We start from the raw sequence: 11,361 nt of genomic DNA, 5'->3' as shown, positions 1-11,361 counted from the left end.
TGCTCTGGTGGTAATGAGCATATTTCATATATAAATCAGGCCTAGACCACAACACACTTGATAAAGTGACACACCGAACAGCACTGGGATGCCCATAGAAGACAGGCACGTTCTTTCTAATGAGAGCCAGGAAGGTAGAGTCTGAACCAGCCCAAATTCCTCTTTAAATGGTCCAGTTTTTAAATTAATTGCTCCCCATTCCCCCTGCCATTTCTTTCTGGGCAGCAGCACACTCCTCTTTCCATCTTGAACTCAAGGCCTTTGCTTTTCCCTTGGAACACCTGACCCACTACTGATCCTCATGAAATACTTCTGAGAATCCAGCTTTGTGTCCAGGAGGCCCCACAGAGGCAACATGCCAGAACTTTCTGCTAACATAACAGCACCAAGCTCTCATGTTCAGATACTCGCATCACTCTCCTAACTGTTCTGCTTTATGACATAGGGGAGTAGGTGGTGTCAGGCACAATGCTACCAGTCTTGGTACTAGCATGGATGGCTTGAGACAAATGACCTATTGTTTGGCCTCTGACGTTTTCCCTCGGTGTTGGGTGGCTCTGAGCACTACATGTCCTGGGCATCTTTTTAAAAGATGCCATTGAGATGTTTGTGGCTCACAAATTTGTCTCCCTCCTGTAGACTGCTCCTGTCACTGCCATTCTTCCACAGAGGCTCTGCCTAGCAAAACTCACACCATGTGTAACAAATTTGTAGGAACCTGGAAACTGGTTTCTAGCGAAAACTTTGATGATTACATGAAAGAACTGGGTAAGTTGTCTTCTTATTCAGAAATTGAAATGGCTGCTAAAAAAATTAGTGATATTTTTGAGTGCTGTAAGCTTCTCACTCACTTCACTTTTAATTTGAGCATCTTCAAAGAAAGGATGAAAAAAAATCTTTCATTTCTCCTGTTCTAATAACCACGCTGACAATATTTCTTTGCCTTTCCTTTCATTGTAGATCTGAAATGAATATTTACCTTATTCAATGTCTTGCATACTTTGAAATTGCACCTGCCCTGCCTGTGATGATCCAGCATTGTACCCAGTTTTTACCAAGAGTATATTGCTCTTTCCAGAGAAATACTGAGCATCCAGTCATCATTTCTTTAGTGAAATAAGAGCCTCCCCATCTCTGACATCTTTAAAAAAGTCTCTAAAGACGCATTTCTTCACCCAGACTTTTAACTGATATTGTTTTGATTGTTTTAATGTTGTTTTTAGAATATTGTTTTAAAATTTTAAATTGTCTTTTAAATTTCTTGCTTTTAATATTTTTGTTTTTGTTTTTAGTTAATGTTTTACTTCTAATCTTGTTGTAAACCGCTCAGAGACATAAGTTTTGCGCGGTGTAAAAATATGATAAATAAATAAATTTCATGTATTATGGTTTTTGCTTGTTTTAATGCTAGCTTACGGGTTCTCGCAGGGTTAGGAAAAGGCATTTACTTTAAACATTACTGTCAGAATCATTCTGTTTGTTTTAAGGGTTAAATTGAGTCCCCAAGTCTTTTAACTGATTGATTCCAACATATTTGTAATAAAAATGTAGATAATAATTTTGTTAAAGAATAAGGGAATTTATTGGAACAGAATGAAATTGAAGATTGAGTAGCATTTACATGTTAAAGACACTGGCTGACATGATGAGCAGTGCACCATTAGGGATATAGGAAGCTGCCATATACTGAGTAAGACCATTGGTCCATCTAGCTCAGTATTGTCTTCACAGACTGGCAGCAGCTTCTCCAAGGTTGCAGGCAGGAGTCTCTCTCAGCCCTATCTTGGAGAAGCCAGGGAGGGAACTTGGAACCTTTTTGCTCTTCCCAGAGTGGCTCCATCCCCTGAGGGGAATATCTTACAGTGCTCTCACATCCAGTCTCCCATTCAAATGCAACCAGGGTGGACCCTGCTTAGCTAAGGGGACAAGTCATGCTTGCTACCACAAGACCAGCTCTCCACTATGGAGATAGTGTGCAATGCCACTGGCGTGCCACTGTTTTGGATCTGGAAAGCTACGAGGACATTGCTGCTGGTGCATGGTTGAGCAAGCAGCATCCCCACACTTTCCCCCATTTCGCCACAATGGGAGAAAATATGGGGATGCAGCTTGCACAACTGCACGTTGACTGCAGTGTCCTCAGAGCCTTCTGATTTCACATCAGTAGCATCATCTCCGCAATGGTTTACATCGTGTCAGCCATTTTTTCTTTCACACTATGTTACTTTTTTTAGAGAATAAAAGATTATGACTGTTATAATGTATAAGTACTGGAACACTGTACACAATCTGAAATGCAACACAATGGCGACAGGCACAGACTTATTGACCGGGGGCATTCACATGTCATACCTGTGTGAGAAGATTCACACAAGTGGTTACTCAAGTAACATGAGTTTATTATTCTATGACAGGGGTCAATAAATTGTAGCTGGGGATGATGGGAGTTGTAGTTCAGCAACATCGGAGCACCACAGGTTGGGAACCCCCATTCTATGATAACTGGATTTGTTGTGTGATCAGTTTGCTTTACTGATCAGAAAACAGACACAAGGAAATATATTCTTAGACTGCACCTAATAGGTGAACATGCAGAAGATTTTCCCCAGTTAAAATTATTTAGGAGATGATTCCTATATCTGTTCATTAAAAAATAATTTTGTGACAGCATTTGTGGCTACTAGGTCTTGTGTCTTGCACTAGCTGACATTTCTTTTTTCATTTATACTTCTTAGTGATCTCTTTACAACCATGGATTTTCTAATTTTGCATAATACTCTACAGAATTTCATGCCACATGGAATATAACAATATTCTATGTGTCTAACTTGCAGGAGTGGGTTTGGCCACTCGAAAACTTGGCAGCCTGGCCAGACCCAAAGTCATTATCAGCATGAAGGGTGATGAGGTTACCATCAGAACAGAAAGCCCCTTCAAAAATACGCAGATTGCTTTCAAGTTGGGCCAGGAATTTCAAGAGACCACAGCAGATGACAGGAAAACCAAGGTAAGGGATTGCCTTTCCCATTATGGTTCTTGGAGCCGCTTTAGACATCTCGTGGAATTTTGGTGAAAGTCAGTCTCTGCACAACAGGTCTGAGCCTCAAGAGTGTTCCCATCCATGCGGGAGCATCCACTTAAGATCTAGGTTAAAATAAACCAAGATCAGAAGCGATGTCCGAGCTGACCAATGGTTCATTCTAACCTACTAATTTCTGTTGAGGGGTGACGAGAAACATTAAAACACTCACACAGCAGAGTATGCTCTGGTGGTAAAGAAATTTAGGCCAAGAGATTATCTGGAGACAGGTTGAGGTTTTTTTAAAAAGATGTATGCTGGTCAAAGTCTGTAATAAAGATAGATAGATAGATAGATAGATAGATAGATAGATAGATAGATAGATAGATAGATAGATTTTAAGAAATTAAACACATAGGAGAGACATAGAACAACATGCCAAAACATGCACTAGCCTTCAACAACAGCTGAAAAATTCTAACTGACCAAGAGGGACCTATTAACATTAGGGGTGTGCACGGAACCACGGAGCTGCAGTCCGGCACTGGGGTGGGGGGTTCCTTTAAGGGTGGGGGAGGGTTTACTTACCCCTCCCACTGCTTTCCAAACTCAGGTGCACGTATTTCTTTTAGTAATCGGGGCGGCAGGATACCTCCCTGCCGCCCCTTCCCCTGCTTGGCTGCTGCAAAAGGCTTTAAGAAGCCTTTTGCGCATGCGCATGTCGCGCGTGCACTTCACATCTCAGTTCCCAAGTTTTACTGTTTTAGTAATCAGGGCAGCAGGATACCTCCCTGCTGCCCCTTCCCCCGATTGGCTGCTGCAAAAGGCAGAGACGTGAAGCGTGGAGATGTGAAGTGAAGTGAAGTGTGACGTGCGCACGTGCAAAAGGCTTCTTAAAGCCTTTTGCAGCAGCCAAGCGGGGGAAGGGGCGGCAGGGAGGTATCCTGCCGCCCCGATTACTAAAAGAAATATGTGCACCCGAGTTTGGAAAGCGGTGGGAGGGGTAAGTAAACCCTCCCCCGCCCTTAAAGGAACCCCCCACCCCAATCCACCCGAACCGCCCTTGTCCGGACCGATCCAGAGGCCTGTAGAATGGCCTCCGGACCGGTCCGGGCACATCACTAATTAACATAACTCCTCATGCCTCTAGTGGCCAGAGGAGGTTATTGCCGTGCTAAGAGCAATGCTTTAGAATTCTTACTTCTAACACTCCTCATTGCTCGAGCACCGATTAACAACTCTCCATCATCTCTCACAGTGCAAGAAGATGATCTCTTAGCAATAGCTTTGTGAGTACATCTGCTATCATATTCTCTGTTGAACAATATTTCAACTAAACAGCTTGAGCCCTGGGTATTTCAGAGAACCTCTTCTTTGCTATGAACCACACCGCCCACTGAGATCATGTGGAGAGGTTCGTCTGCAGTTGCCACCAGCTCGTCTGGTGGCTACTCAGGGACGGGCCTCCTCTGTTGCTGCCCTGAGGCTTTGTAATGTGTTCCCTGCTGAAATAAGAGCCTTCCCATCTTTTACAACTTCTTAAATGGTAGTCAAGGCACACTTGTTCACCCAGGCTTTCAATTAGATACTGTCTTAATAGTTTGTTTTAATAACATTGTTTTAAATTTTAAATTATTGTAATGTTTTAACCTTTTTATTTGTTAGTTGTATTGTTTTGTTTTTCCACCTAGAGACTTTCATTTCAGATGGTATACAAATATGTTAATTAAATACATAAAAATAAATAATATATCCTTTGATAAGTAGAAACCTATGGCTAGGCTTCTCTCAAATTTAAGATATAAGCTTAAATTTGCTGCCCCAAGGCTTTGGAACACACTTCCTGCTGAAATAAGAGCCTCCCCATCTCTTACAACTTTTAAAAGGGCAGTCAAGACGCAGTTATTCACCCAGGCTTTTAATTAGATACTGTTTTAATTGTGTTTTTATTGTGTTTTAATAGTTTTAACTTTTAAATTTTAATTGTTGAAATGTTTTAATCTTTTTATTGGTTTTTATTCTCTTGTAAACCGCCCAGAGAACTTGCATTTTGGGCGGTGTAAAAATATGTTAAATAAAATAAATAGATTAATAAACTCCACCAGACCCTGTTCTTGTATATCACATACAAAATGGTATTTTTTCTCAATATGCTTTGCTCTGGAATTTGTCTTTTCCATTTCTGAACACAAAATACAACTGACTGTCCTCAAACAATTCAGTTGGTTTTGGTTCGTCAGCTACAAAGCCTTGCAACAATTTGTGTATCCATGCCATCAAGGCAAGCTTGAGTGGCGGACACATATTTTGATTCTGTAGAGGAAAGAGCAACTGTGCTTTGCTTTCAGCTGCACCAACTGATTGTTCCACCTCTGTAAAATAACAGGTATCTACTTGTAGATTTACTATCTGTTCTGTCTTCTGCCCAGTCTGCATCTACATAATCCATTTGTCTAGGATTACTACTTGCTGGCATTTAAGTTTTAGATGAGCTGTATCTTTAAGGTACCTACCCAGTCTTTTAACTGTGATCCAGTAATTTCAGGTGAGTGTACTCACTTTCCTGCTTAAAATTCCCACAGCTCCTGCGATGTCTAGTCTAGTTACTGTAGCAATATGTAAAAGTTTCCCAATTGCTTTTCTATATTGCCCATTGTCTGGAAGAAGCTCACAGTTTATATCTTGCTTCAAGAAGTTAGCTTCCATTGGAATGCTGACTTCCTTGGCATCTGTAAGACCTAGACATTCTAAAATGTCTTTTCTCTTTCCTTTCTTATTAAAAAGATAATCTCCATCTTGTTATTTTTCTATTTGTATTCTGAGAGAATAGGAAATGTCCCCCAGTTGCTTTACTTCTATTTCTTCATTCAAATGCTTTACAATTTCATGACTAACTTCTCTGTTTTGACAACAGCCTTATCATTCACATATATTATTATATACGTCCATTTTTGTTTTTAAACCTTGAATAAAGACAAGACTCAGCTTTTCCTTGAATAAACCTTTGTTTAACTAGCAACTAATTTAACTTTGTATTCCAGGCTCCTGCTGCTTCCTTTAGAATATAAATGCTCTTTTGGAGTTTACACACAAGTCTCTCCTTACCAGGTTCCTCAAACCCTGGCAGTTGCTCCATGTAAATGTCCTCCTTAATATCACCATGTAAAAAATGCAGTTTTGACATCTAAATGGTCTGTGTACATTTTCCTCACTGCTTATTTATTACCGGGGCAAAAGTGTAATCATAATATTCCCATATTTCTGAGTGGTGTTCTCTCTAACAGGGATTCCCAGATCTTGTTGACTACAACTCCCAGAATCCTCAGTTGCAATGGCTTTTTCTTGGGGATTCTGGGAGTTGTAGTCAACATCATCTGGGAATCCTTGTTAGAGGGAACACTGATAATTATCCTTTAGCTACTAGCCTTGCTTTATAGTGTTGGACATCTCCTTCAGCATCGTGCTTCCCTTTGAAAACCTATTTGCATCCTACAGTCTTTCTTCCCATAGGCAGCTCCATAAGTATCCAAGTATTATTCTTACCTAGAAATTAGATCTCTTCTGCAGCTTTTCTCCAGTATTTTCTTGAGTCATTTGTCATTTGATGTTCAATGTCCTCCTTTTTCAGATATTCAGTTATCTCATTGCCTGTATACTCACCTCCATTGTCTGATCTCAGAATTTGAGGCTTCCTTCCAGGCATACTGCAAACTCTTGCAACATACTCCTTCAATTTTTCAAGTACTTGGTTCTTTTCATGAATTATGTATATCATGAAAAAGCATCTATGAAATTTAGAATTCCATTATCCACAAATGAATCAGACTTGGATTTGAAGGAAAGGGTAGTAGCATGTGTTTAAACTTGCCAAATTCAAGCTTGAATTATGAGTGTGTGTGTATGTATAAATATCTAACAGTTGAAAACTGAGATGATGACCAGGAAAAACGGAATGGAAATGAGCAGATTCAACATGGTTATTAAAAACCTATCCTGCACTCCTTCCTAGCATGCAATCCTGTTCCCCTTTAGATTGCCACCCCATAGCCTCATAACCACACAGTGGTGTGTGTGTGTGTGATGTGTGTGTGGGGGGGCATCCCACTCACTTTCCCAATCATGTGTGAAATCACCTTTCACACTTGATTTAAATACTATAAAATAGTATTTAAATCATGTGTGAAGAGTGGTTTTAATGAATCATGCTCCCACACAATTATGAAGCTGTGTGACAGCATGCTAGGAATGGGTGGGATGTGCATTTTCACATCCCGCAACATATGTGAGCAGGGCACATCTGTATGTATTGTCCAAACTGGCCCATGTACCCAGATGTTGGCCTACAACTCCCATAATCCCTGGCTATATGCAAATTGGTTTGGGATTATGGAAGTTATAATCCAAAAACAGCTGGGGGGCCTAAACTAAGCAGGCCTGATGTAGAATGATTGATGTAAATGTTGATTTATTCTTTGAATCTCTGCAGACTGTTGTAAACTTAGAAAAAGGCTCCTTGGTTCAAGTACAGAAGTGGAATGGCAAGGAGTCAACAATAAGGAGGAAACTAGTTGATGGGAAAATGGTGGTGGTAAGTCAGCTGTTTTTTCAATTACAGCAGATATTATCTGGCCAAAGTTACCTTTAACTCTCATTTATTTCAATGGAAAGGATATAAACACATGTTTAACTTTTCTATTGCAATCAATGGGAGAAAAACTCTGGCTGCATTCATATGTAACACAGAACCAGAGGACCCTTCACCTCCAGTTTCGGAAACTGTATGTCCAGTTTCGGGAACTGTACGTCCGAATGCAGGCAGCCGTAGTTTTGCCAAGAAATGGCCCTGCAGTTTCCCTCCCCGAACTGTAATGTTTACCTTCAATTTGTAGTGAGTTTTGCCACCTTTAACTCTGGTCACGCGGTGCCAGCATTACATCCGAACACTGGCACCGCAGTTTCCCCCCTCTGCAACTAGAGCTGAGGGATGTCGCTCCTCCCTAGCTCCGGCTGCTATTGGCTATGTGGGCTGTCCTTCATGAAAGAAGCAAGCGTGCACAGCCAGTTCCCCCCTCCTGTCTTCAGTTTTGTAGCTCTCTGTTTTGTCTGAATGTAGACGGGAAAGCAGGGGGCAGCGCGGAACCGTGAATCCATTGGACCTGCAGTTCCACGTTACGTCCAAAGGCAGCCATTAGTTCTTTTAAACATTTGCGGATGGCAACAACTGTCATAGTTACAAAATTTTAGATGGGCAAATATCAAGGGCCTGTCATAATAAAATAATGAAATATGTTCTAAAGGTGAAAGCAAATTTGAATTTGGTTTAAGGGTAAGTTAAAGGACAGCTGAATTTCAGGGATCAGGTTGTTGTGATTTTTTATTTTTTTTTACATTTCTTCTCAATGTAAAATCACTGTTGACATTGTATGTAGTTATGTTAGTTATTTTTTATTGATTTATTGTTATATTTTTATACTGCCTTTCATTAAAACAATCACAAGGTGTTTTAGAAAACATTTAAAACAATATAAGACTATAAAACAGTACACAATACAAATATTAAACTGGAACATACAAATCTAATTAAAAGTTTAAAAACATGCACAATAGGCCCATAGAATACAGAGCAGCAGCATATATGCATTTATTAAAATATCTGGATCCTATCTTTCCATCAGATTCTCTGACAAAGCAGCTTACAGTACGTAATTTAAAAGCAATCCATTCAAAATGTTAAGATTTTAACACTTAGCAAAAAGAAAAGAAAAGGAAAATAACTGTGCTAACTTGGCAAAGAGGCAGCTTTTAACATGGTGATTCTCTTTATTTAGCAGGGGGAGAGTAACTGGCCCTATCCACCCCCAGCACAGTACCTCCAGTGACTGTTGCTGGTGTCATGTTTCTTTTAGATTGTGAGCCCTTTGGGGACAGAGATCCATCTTATTTATTTATTATTTCTCTGTGTAAACTGCCTTGAGCCATTTTTGGAAGGGTGGTATAGAAATCGAATAAATAAATAAATAAATAAATAGATCCCTTCACAACAGCAGTAAATGCAATTAATACAGACTTCCTTAAAAACTTGTATTTTAGCTGGAACATAGGAAGCTGCCTTATACCAAATTGGACAATTAATCCATCTAGCTCAATATTGCCTACACTGATTGGCAGCGTCTCTCCAAGGTTTCAGGCAGAAGTCTTCCCCAGCCCTACCTGGGGGGTGAAGCTGGGACCTTCTGCATACATGCAGATGCTGTGCCACTGAGCTATGGCCTCACCCCCTAAGAAGAATATCTTTCAGCAGACAGGGCTCACATATAGTCACCCATCCAGATGCAAACCAGGGCAGACCCTGCTTAGCAATGAGTACAAGTCATGCTTGCTGCCACAAGACGAGCTGCTTAAAACACCAAACTTTAATGTGGTATTATAGCTTTGAGAAATACAATTTGTCTTATTAATACGGTTTTTAAAATTACTATAGTATTTTGGGAATTCTTTTTGTACCTCTGTGTGTATTTTAATATATTTGTAATTTGTTATTATCTAAAGTTATTATCGAAATGTTATTATCTAAAGTGAAAAGTTAAATATTTAAATAGTGTTTTAGCAGCTTATCAAAAGATGAGCAGCAAAGTAGTCCAACAGGGGAAGACGTTCTACGGTCTAGGTGCCACAGTAAAAATAAATAAATAAATAAATAAATAAATAAATAAATAAATAAATAATCCTGTGCATGTGGTTTTGGATAGGTTCCAAGCATCAAGCTGAGGTTGATGTATCTAGCACCACTTACTTCACCTAGGCATCTAATGCAGCTTATCTTTTTATGTTTTAGGAATGCATCATGAAAGGCATCACTTGCACAAGGGTCTATGAAAAGGTGTGAGGAATTCCAGTAGATTGAATTTAGGTCTTCAGATCCATGTTAGGCCCATGCAGGAAAAGGCCACCCTTCATCATGCTCAATTAGAGTGACTAATCTATAAACATGTATTTCAAAAACCACTGTGTAAGTAACATGAATGTGATTGTGAAGTCAATAAACACTTGCCATAGTATGAAACCCAGCTTTGTTATTACAGTCTGGTAAAGTTTTTGAGCTGATTCTGTGACAACTGCAACGATGAATATTTATATACCATTTCCCAGCAAAAGTTCTCAAGCAGTTTCCACAGAAAAACAAGTGAATAAACAAACAAGATGGTTCCCTGTCCCAAAAGAGCTCATAATCTGAAAAGAAACATATGGTAGACTCCTGAAACAACTGCTGGAGAGATGTTGTCCTGGAGCTGGTTCTCCTAAGGACAGTGCTAATGTTTTTCCCTATAGAGATGCACTGTTGTCATGATTTCTTGAATCCACATCCAGTTACCCAGAAGCAAGCCACCCCACCATAGCCCTTTTCAGAAGCTGCATTGTACATGTGTTGGACAACATACAGCTGTACATTGTGCAACATACAGCTGATTACAAGCATGGCCCAATATGCATTTCTCCTGAAATTGTACATGTGCCCCAGTACCCTGAAAAATCTATTAGCTTCGGTTAAATGGAACAGTACACAATTGACGTGTATTCAGTTATGCCTATAATTTTAAAAGGAGAAGTGTCACTGGCCAGGTTATGGCAGTACATACAGGCCACCTTTGGAGTCAAACCGCAGATCCGTTGGACCTGCGGTTTGCCGTTATGTCTGAAGGCAGCCATAGTCTGCGATGGGTTAGCAGCAGCTGCACCTTGGGCTGCTAAAGCTATGAAAGAGACTTTGGTTTATTAGTCTGATGTTTTTTCTTAGATGGAAATCATTCTGTGTATGAGATTATCTTTCATTCAGCTGCCCTTTTCCCTGAACCAATAAGTTTATTTTTGTTTATTCATTTCTGAACAACTGTTTTAGGGTTGTGTTTTTTGTAAAGTCCCCAGTTTGGGGGGTGGAATATAGTCCCTCAGTGACACAGCTCTGGCATGTTCTTTATAGAAAAAACAATCATTAACAAGAGTGTAATGGGAGCCTGGGGTTTTTCCAGAACAGGAAAAGTGCAACTGAGCTGATAGCACTAAAGACAAAAACAGATGAAGCTTGTGGTACAGCGTATCAATGAAAAGGCACCATACAATCAACGCTAAATCTTTTCTCTTGATTACTATCGGACAAATGAAAGAGGTTGGAGCCGAGGCTCTGAAAACAGGCAGACATTTTCTAAAAATGATCAGAAAATGGCCATTCTCTATGCTTCAATTTATTTTATGCATGTCCCACAGCCTGCACGTTCTTGCAGTCTTAGGCTCCTTTTCTCCATCCTCTCATATCTCCTGAATGGATCACCTTTTACTTAAGGGTA

General features: G+C 40.0%; 1 protein-coding gene across 1 annotated transcript; it reads left to right on the top strand.

The window, feature by feature from the left end:
- Window positions 1-497: 497 nt before the first annotated feature.
- LOC128324425 (myelin P2 protein-like) lies at window positions 498-10,082 on the top strand. The gene is made up of 4 exons (XM_053248970.1): window positions 498-768; window positions 2,835-3,007; window positions 7,506-7,607; window positions 9,855-10,082. The coding sequence occupies exons 1-4, from the start codon at window positions 696-698 to the stop codon at window positions 9,903-9,905; spliced, it is 399 nt and encodes a 132-aa protein (XP_053104945.1). The 5' UTR covers window positions 498-695; the 3' UTR covers window positions 9,906-10,082.
- Window positions 10,083-11,361: the final 1,279 nt, after the last annotated feature.

Source organism: Hemicordylus capensis, chromosome 4 (assembly GCF_027244095.1).
Source record: "Hemicordylus capensis ecotype Gifberg chromosome 4, rHemCap1.1.pri, whole genome shotgun sequence".
NCBI lineage: Eukaryota > Metazoa > Chordata > Lepidosauria > Squamata > Cordylidae > Hemicordylus > Hemicordylus capensis.
The sequence above is the reverse complement of the archived record's forward strand: the minus strand, read 5'-3'. Positions and strand labels throughout refer to the sequence as shown.

Bases quoted from the DNA above. Each gene is read 5' to 3' on its own strand.
- LOC128324425 (XM_053248970.1), top strand. From the start codon at position 696: ATGTGTAACAAATTTGTAGGAACCTGGAAACTGGTTTCTAGCGAAAAC. The intron at 769-2,834 runs GTAAGTTGTCTT...TCTAACTTGCAG, and splicing joins TGATTACATGAAAGAACTGG to GAGTGGGTTTGGCCACTCGA. The intron at 7,608-9,854 runs GTAAGTCAGCTG...TTTATGTTTTAG, and splicing joins TTGATGGGAAAATGGTGGTG to GAATGCATCATGAAAGGCAT.